Source organism: Anneissia japonica, unplaced genomic scaffold, assembly GCF_011630105.1.
Source record: "Anneissia japonica isolate Jap-2015-1 unplaced genomic scaffold, ASM1163010v1 scaffold284991_len216595_cov187, whole genome shotgun sequence".
Lineage (NCBI taxonomy): Eukaryota > Metazoa > Echinodermata > Crinoidea > Comatulida > Comatulidae > Anneissia > Anneissia japonica.
In genome coordinates, this window is record NW_022758676.1 from 74,843 (window position 1) to 84,228 (window position 9,386).

General features: G+C 34.4%; 2 protein-coding genes across 3 annotated transcripts in view; one reads left to right on the plus strand and one right to left on the minus strand.

Annotated features, from left to right (window-relative positions):
* LOC117125308 (DTW domain-containing protein 1-like) overlaps positions 1-726 on the minus strand; it is a 7,883-nt gene extending 7,157 nt beyond the window's left edge. The window contains exon 1 of one of the 2 annotated variants that reach the window (XM_033271773.1): positions 375-726. In XM_033271773.1, the coding sequence (XP_033127664.1) occupies positions 375-560 (186 nt within the window). In that variant the 5' untranslated portion in view covers positions 561-726. The remainder of the gene's footprint in view (positions 1-374) is intronic. The other variant, XM_033271774.1, reaches the window with a different exon arrangement.
* A 237-nt stretch (positions 727-963) lies between these two features.
* On the plus strand, positions 964-5,098 carry LOC117125309. The gene is made up of 2 exons (XM_033271775.1): positions 964-1,116; positions 1,632-5,098. The coding sequence occupies exon 2, from the start codon at positions 1,654-1,656 to the stop codon at positions 2,185-2,187; it is 534 nt and encodes a 177-aa protein (XP_033127666.1). The 5' UTR covers positions 964-1,116; positions 1,632-1,653; the 3' UTR covers positions 2,188-5,098.
* The last annotated feature ends 4,288 nt before the right edge of the window (positions 5,099-9,386 follow it).

Consider the following 9,386-nt stretch of genomic DNA (forward strand, 5'->3'; position numbering starts at 1 on the left):
AAATCTGTCAACCACGTTGTCATGGTCGAGGTTGCTTCACCTATCACGATGTATTCCAACCATCATGAGGCTATCTAAATGTGCATTTGTCATAACAGAACGCAAATTATTTTTAATTAGTCTCATTGAATTATTATTATTATTATTATTATTATTATTATTATTATTATTATTATTGTTATTGTGGTTGTTGTTGTGATGAAAAGTTAACACAAACAATATGGTGGCTAAACGAATATTACATGTAAATATTTTTTTTATTTGTTTGTTCCCCGACAAAATTTATCGTCTTTCCCGACGGTGGGGCTATGCTTCCCCGACGGGGGGGGCTATAGCCCCAGCCCCCTCTAGCGCCACCCCTGTACAGTACTTACCTTGACTTGTGGTACCTTATCCTTAATTTCATCTAAAGGAATATAACATGTATAGCAATAATATTTTCTCGATGCCTTGCACTTTGGGCATTTGGATCTCCCCTGCATTGACTCAAGAACGGAGTGCGATGCCAATTTTAAGTTTTTAAGGAGCAAAACCCCGCTTGCTCGTCTGTCATCATCCATGTTTACCCTTTTTATTCTATTCCTCACACCTTATTTATGTTTCGCTAGTTCCATGAAACGAAAAATATGTCAACATTTAAAGTAAATTTTAAACTTTTGTACGAATACCATCATCTTCGAAGATACATCTTGGGGGCTGACATTTTGTTTGTGTGTTGTAATTATGTATTCTCCACACAAATGAACAAAAGTATTATAGGGGGCCTGGTCTATTAAGCAATACAGAGTACAGTATAAATATAACTGTATTGTGTATTTTTTCCCAGAAATAATATAGAAGACGAAGAAATATACATTTGATCAACATTTATTTCTATAAGCTACAGTACTATTAAACTAAACTTACGTAATTTAACCCAAAAAATGTTACCCTTGTGTCTTGTTAGGTCCTAAATGAGAGGGCGCCATACAGGTAAACATTCATTCACCATGGTGTGTGTAGTCATCAATAAATACATGGATTTGGTTGTCTGAGGGGTTGACAACAAGCCTTCCAAACCAGAAGAAAATCAATGTATTTTGCCGGGAAATCGATAGAAACTAAATGAAATAGAAGGTGAGGTAATTTAATGTTAGTCCGTATATTGATAAAAATGAAGGAAAGTTTAACATCGTATTTTACAACAAACAAAAAGTACTGGAATTGAGAAGGGCGGAATGGTGCTCTGACTAGCCATCCATGGTTGGCTGGTGGATATTATTTCAGTGTTTAGCTTTGACCAAAAGGACAGCTAGACCATGGCGGTATCTACATTGGCCGCTACCCAGGCCCTAGGCTTAGCCTAAGATTTACATACATAAGGGTTTCGCGCCAGTATAATGGCATGATACATTACTAGGCCTAGGTCTTGTTACAAAGAATATTACAGGGTCAAGAATAATGTACAGTAAACATACATATATAAGCCTAGTTATAGCTATATTATTATTATTACTATTATTATTATTGTAGAAAGAGTTATTAGTGTATACTGACTGTGGACAGAATGGACATATGGTACAGTATATTTGTAAAACATTGCTGCTAGGTAGTTGCTAGCTATCAACCCAACCATTTTTTTTTTGTTGTAGGTACCAGAAAACAGTCACAGATATGAATGTTGATAATGCTCTGCGTGAACTGGGCATGCTCAGTGCTGTTACAGACAGTCGTAAACAATTTCTACAGGAGAAAAGTCGAAAAAAAGAACGAGAATCTAAAAAAAGTTCTTCTGCTTCAAGTTCCAGCTATCAGGTTGTTCGAATGAATCCAGCATTCATTACAGGCTTAGGTCCCATAAAATATGTTCCAGAACAAGGCTTGATCAACAAAAATGATGAGGCTCAGAAGAGTCCTAGTAGTTCAAGAATGGAGAGCCAGGAGAACCTTGGTAGAGCAACTCGGGAAAGGCGTTTTAGGAAGCATTTCAACAAGCCGTATTATCAACCTAAATACGATGTTACAAGGATGGAAACAGATGATGATGTCATATTTACTGAGAATGGTAACCGTTCAAATCTTGTCTGCGTCCGTTCTACGCGACGCAGGCGTTCAAAATCTCTTGATGACATCAAGCTTGTGAACGATGTACAGAAAAATGATGTTGAAAAAGTTGCTAAGGTTATGCAGAATCTAACAGTAAAGTGACACTTTTCAGATCACTTCTGAAATCTTCAATTTAAATAATGAAAAGGATTGCATATTGCAAAATTGTTTCCATGGTTGAAAGAATCGTGCATGTTAAAAAATGGAGGTTCACCATATTGATTGGGTTAATTTTCTTGTCCTCTTGCATTCTGTTTTTTTCGGAGGGTTTGGTGGGGAAGTGGTGGGTACTGCAGTATTTTCACATTGGGAAATACCCAGAAAATGGTGCAGAAAAATATTCTTGTATTTTGTGCCTCATTTTCATACTTTTTATTGTGTCAGCCATAATGACAGCGCCCCCATCGTACCTTTATTTTGGTATGATACTGTACCTCAATCACACCCTTTGAATAAAACTGGAGTGAAATTAAAATATTTTTTAATTAGGTCTTCAAGTTTTTGTGATCTAATTGGTTAACATACTGTAATAATTTTTAACAATTTTGTTTTAGCACTCAATATTAAAAATGATTTGATCTTTAAAGTATTAATGCTTTTAAAGCTTCAGTTTCATGATCAAAAGAGGTAATTAATATATAAAATAATCCTACATGAGTAGCTGCAGGCTGGTGGATTGTCTTCTAATCCAAGTGCACTTGGTTCAGTTAAGGCAATTCAACATAAAGATGTTCATCTTTGAACATTTTAACTCTGTCGTTGAAATTCTATGCATCACACACACCTACATGCATGCTCTATGTTCGCGCAGGGAGATGTTTGTGCGAGGAGATGTTCGCTCGAGGAGATGTTCGCACGAGGAGATGCTCGCTCAATGAGATGTTAGCATGAGGAGATGTTCACACAAGGAGATGTTTGCTCGAGGAGATGAGCGTCCTTTTGTTGAATTGCCTTGGTTCAATTGCTGCGCCACCAGGATTTTGTTTTTCTTGCCTAAAAAACACCTTGCAAGCTTTATAATTATGAAAACTTAGTGTGTATTCAATGTGACAGAAGGGATCTTTCGATTTGAGCAACGAAGCCATAATAGAAAGGAATCAGTCATTCGTGACTATCCTACCAGACGTCCAACGTTTTCTGCGTACGTAGATTTGGCCAAATTGCGTCCTAGAATCCATGCGACAGGGAGAACTAACGTTCTCGCGTACACAAATGACTTTTAGTAATGCCATTACGCTCTACGTCCTACCGTACCGCCGTCGTGCAATCGAAAGCTCCCTATTAAAATTTTATTTGAGAAAAACGTGACATGCCTAAATATGGTCATGATGGCATCGCATCATGACCATATATAGGCGTATGAGGACTATATATGGGCATACAACAGTTTTTTGTCAAAGAACATTTTTTAATCTGGACAGAGATGAGAAAAAATTAAAATAAGAATCAAGTTTTACAGTACTTTCTTTGTCAACAACAACCATTGTATTAATTAAGTTTTGTTTCATAGTAATTAAAAAGTATCCTTAAGGAACCTTATGTAACAATTTAGCAATGCAGTATAAAATTCAACTTTGTTTTATATAGTATTTTCTTTGTCAACATCAACCATGTTATTCAACACATATTCTTAAGAAATATATTTAAGAAGAATGCAGTATAAAATATTTAATATACAGTTTACAGTTACCTATGAATGACAACCATGCTATATATTTTAAGGTTTGTTTCCTAATATTTAATTTGTATTCTTAAGAAAAATATTTAAAAGATATGTAAATGCAGTACAGTATTTATTATTTTTAGCACATTGGCTGGCAGGGCTAACTCGCCTTTGGATATCGTAGTTAAGATCCCAGAAAACAACAGCCATTTGTAGAGAAATTGTTGAAGGGGTTGTCAGATTATATTTCTGATTGGTCAGTTTGATTTACACTCAGAAACGTCCATTGTGTGATTGGTTTTCATATGCCAACCAAGGTATAATTTGTTTGTTAGACATTTTATACAGTTCAAACTTTCAAAGGATTTTAAGGATTAATGACAAAAAGTTGGGGGAAAAAAGAGCTACTGTACATTTCCCCCACTTTTCGAGCTGAGTAGGATCTTAGCATATTTAATTTAAAAGTATGATAGGCTTATATTGTCCACAGTAATGCTGATATTGGTGCCCTCAGTGACACTTAGTGACGTGTGTATGCTCGTAGTTAGCAGTTGACGTGTAAATCTTAAATTTCATACTGCGAAGAAACATTTCATAGAAAGTTAAATGTTATTTTGGTAATTTAAATATTTTAAATTTATCTGAGAAGGTGAGATGTAATATATTTTGTTAAAAGTTAATTTTATATATCTACCTATGCAATAAATATGCATCTGTAGTGAGTAGAGCTATGCATTTGGGGAGGGTGTGGTGACATTAATGTTTTTCGGTATCTGCTCTTTCTTCTTGACCCAGAGTGAAAGAACATTCAAATTATGTATGTAGCATTATGTAGTAAAAAAGTTTTTATAAGAATGCTAGAGAGTTAAGTACCGGTTTTGAATGTCGGCGATACCAATTGCATATCCGTACACAACGAAAAACTTGCCAAGGTCATATGCGACTAGTGTTGTCATGCCAGTATGGGTTAGCACATGTCACATTAATATTGTCTGTTCTTTATCCGCACAGTTTGTTTTGAACAAATCTCAGGGGTACCAAGTTGGAAGAATCCAAATCCGTGAGTCCTGTTTGAATGAGCTTTCTTAACTCATCAAATTATATTTTGCTGTGCATTGTGATACCCATTGGCACTGACTCTTGGAAAACAATTTATAATACTGTAGTAAAAATTTGTAAAACATGCAAATGTTGTTAATTTGCAGGAGATGGGTTATTTTCTGGGAGATTCTTGCTTGCTTGCAGGAGTGGGGGAGGCCTTCCCAATTTCCGGGAAATGCCCGCTACTTGCAGTGGACTTTGGACCCCTGAAATCTTGTGTGCCAAAAAGATTAAAATTTGAAAGTTAAACTTGTTTATTGGTGTAAGTTCTGTTTCAGTTTCAAGCATTATATTCTAATCACTCTAGCATTGTTATAATAACTCTGGTTTTTAAAGGGTTGGTAACTAGCATATACTGTGTGATTACATTGTATTAACAACCAGAACATGTGAATTATATATTTTGCTAACAAATGTGAAATGAAAATCCAATATACTGCAACAGTGGGGGTGCCATGATTTGTCCAATGGGGTGGCCGAAATCTTCATCGGGAGCGTAAAAGTGACCAGTGGCCACTCAGTGGCAAATCCCAAGAAGGTCCAACAATTTTAAAATCCCTAAATCAGTTGTACTCCAAAACAAGCTCCGTGCTTTGCTCGTCGCATGGTTTCTACCCAGATTTTTCTCTGGATCTGCTTCTGAAAACTACATAGAAATTTTTTTCCTCCTTGATGAATGGGTTTGAGCTCCCCGACTGGAGGTTTCTGTTCTTCCCAATGCCTGGCTCCAGCCCTCAACTGGCGCCACCACATAAAATATTGAATGCATCATGGGTATCGCCTTAGATGAATGTTGGTGCTACAGTGTTGTTTTGTTTTCATTTATACAGTAAATACATTTAAATATTTGTAATGACATGCCTTGACTATTGCAAAGTTTTAAAATAGATTTTTTAAAGCATGTTAATTTTAATCCATGAATGTGATTATGCTTCACTCATAATTCAGAGATATGCTGTCTATGGTAAAATCCCTAAAATATTAAATGAAAAGTACTGTAGTGAATTTCTCATTACATTAAGTTATCTTCCAATAACTGATCAAAACCATTCAGTTATTGCTCATTATTAGATTTTTTGTTGTTGTCAGTCAATTTAATATAGTTGTCTAAGTCGACTCGATTAATTTCCTAAGTTTGTTACGATAAGACAATTCAATTCAATTTTAATTAATGTGTTTTTTATAGGCCTATGCCTTTTTTATTTCTTCCATTTTTATCATTTTAATTTTTTTTTTATTTGTCTGGTGCTGTGCTTTTTATCCATTGTTTTTTTTTTACGTTTGTGTTGTGAATTTCTGGAATTTTGGTGGTTTTTCTTTTTATTTTTAAGCAATTATTATAATACACTTATAAACTCTTTTATTTGCAATTTTGAATTTATATTTTTATCTGAATAAATAATAAAGACTCTTAAATGGTTCAAAACTTATTTGTCAAATAGACAACAGAGTGTTTGCTTTAATGGTAAGATATCACAACCTATTATCAGTAGATGTACCACAGGGGTCAATTTAAGGGTCTCGTCTTTTTCTTATAAATGATCTTTCTAAAGTTATTTCTCATAGCAGTATATCATTATTTGCATATGATACCACAATATCTGTTACGGATAAAAGTGTTAGAAATATTGAAAACAAATTTCGGAAGACTTACAAAACATTTGTTTTTGGATAAAAAAAGAATAAAGTTTAAACATTGAGAAAACTAAAATTATGCTTTTGGGTACACACCGCCGATTATCTGATCTTGACATTAATGTGGCAGTCAACTAGATAGAGTTTATTTAAATGCCTTGGTGTAGTTATTGATGACCAGTTAGCTTGGCATGATCATGTGAAAACTGTGTCTCAAGAAAGTGTTTGCAACTCTTTCAATCCTAAAGCGTATAAGACCTTTTATCAATAAATACTTTAAATAAACTTTATCCCTCGCTTGTTCAACCACATTTTGAATATTGTAGCAGTGTTTGGTCATAAGCGTTTTGTTAATGATCTTGACAAATTGACTATAAACTTCAAAAACGTGAGGCAAGATTGATATTAAATGCCCATTTCCTCACACCTTCTAAAGAAATGTTCACATCACTTAATGATGTATTTGACCTTATATATAAATATATCATTTTTTACTGAATGGATAACACTAAAATCAACGTAAATTTATTTCAAAATAATGTTAATATAAATACATAAACAGTCTAACAACATGTTAAGAAATGTGTTGCTAGGCTCATTTCAAGTAATTTAAAACTTAATTTTGTACTGCATTGCCAGAAAACAGTTAACGCTATAAAATATAATGTAATTCATTAACCATAACAAATATAGTTCTGACTAGTTTCACAACATGCTAAGGAATGTGTTGTAAGGTTTATTAATATGCGTTACTGTATTGGCAGAAAAAGCAGCAGTTTTTCATTAAAAAATATTGTAAATATACATTTGTTTACTGTACGGAAAATGCTATAATATAAAATATAGGCCCTAATTCATGTAACCATAATATTACTATATACATGACTATTACAAGAACATGTGTTGCCAGGTTTATTTCAAGTATGTTCTCAATATTATACTGCATTGCATGTAAAGCAAACAACTTAATTTAACTTTCTGAATCCATGATAAATTCGCTTTCAAAGACGAGTTATGATTTTCAACTTAGGAAGACTCAATTTAATTGTTGAATTGGCCATGAAAAGTTAATTTTGCCATATACAATTGGATGTTAAAGATTAACTGTTTCGTGGACAAGCATTTGGAGGTTATCTATTGCGATTCCTCTTCGGCAGCTTAAAGAATATCTTCATCTGACTCGTCAACAGTTTTTTAGCCTATAGAGTACTACTGTGTCTTAACATTTCTCTAATAGCTTTACATCTTTTGCTCAGATATTCTGATGGTTTAGATAACTCACTGTCGTTCCTAGCTATTCTCATGTTTTTCTCAACCTCTCTGACACTGACTATTTGGAATTTCTTTTGAATATATTCTTTTTGTTTGCGCTTTTTAAAAAAAATCGTTATTATTATTTGTTGTTTCTGGAAAATCTCGTGTCTTTTCTTGTTTTCTTTGAGTGTGAAGGTGCGTATTTAATAAGTGTTGAATATCTTTTCAGTAAACTTCTATCAGATTACTCTTCATATTCTTCATATCTACACCTATTTGCTAAATATAGCACATGGTACAACACAAGATTTAAATATTTCACTCCATGCACTTTTTGCATAATTGTTCAGTCTTATGATCACATTCTTTAATATCTATCTCGCTTTAACAATCAGCCTTCTTACCGCCTTCTTGTAGAACTAAACGTTTGAAACCTTCTTCCATTTTCTCTAAATGTCTATCCGTCTTCTGCCAACAATGGCTCCATTTGTACTACTCTGCTACATTGATCTTTTGTTTAATTTTTTTAATGATTTTTTGGCCATCGCAAAAAATATATATTAATGAATATAAATGTAATGTAATTGTATGGCAGATAATAGTCGACTGGTGGCTTTTGGAGCAAATGAAAATTTAATTAAAAGATTAGACATTAGAAAATAAAAATGCTACCATGGGAATATGCAAGTGTCAGTTGAAAGCCTTTCAGCATAACCTAATTCTGCTTTGTCCAACAGTGTTTGATTCTCATGTCTGTATTCAAGTGTTCCTGTAACTATCTGATTTTTGTAGGCCTACAAAAGCTTATGTAGGACTTTATAAATCCATCTTCGGGACAGAAAAACAAATAATTATTAGACGTATCCTTTCATTTCTAAGTTGGCCTTGTGCACAGACTGGTAGATGTTGGCGAACAGGTTGATCAGACACCTTTGCAGTGATCATTTCTTTAAAAATTCCATTGTGTTTTGGTGGTTCATGCACACCAAAAGACACTATGGTATCTTTAAAATTTGTTTTCCACTTTCTGAACCAGGTCAAATGTCATATGCCCTCTATACTCAAACCCCTGTCAGGGGCAGATTTAGGGGGAGGGGGTTGCCGGCCCGGCCCCACCCCCACCCTCTTTTGGGAGGTAAAAGAAAGAAAAAAATAAAGAAAAAGAAAAAAATTATAGCCCAGACACCTCAAATGGTATTTTTGAGCGTTTAGAATACATAAATTTCGCGGGGACCTGCCCCCAAACCCCCTAGGACAGTGTTGTCTCGATCAGCCCAACTTTCGTCACCCCCCCCCCTTTTTGGACATCCCTGGATCCGCCTCTGCCTGTAGTTGTAAATTCAAAATTATTAAGAAGGCTTATACCATCCCACTTGCAGTATTAATATATTGCAACATTTGAGAAGGTAGGAACAACCTTTTACTGTCTATCTGATTCTAAAGTATGTTTCATTTTAAAACCATCTTCAATGACATGAACTTCGTTTGCATAAATTTGCACATTTACTCTCGTCTTTTCAGCAATTTCTTTTGTTACAAGTACAGTAGTGTAGTTGTACAGGACGTGGTAGCAGCCAGCATTGTTGTGTCTTAAATATACAGATGTAAGCTTAGGAAGCACACTCTTTAGCCATGAAACTACATCTTT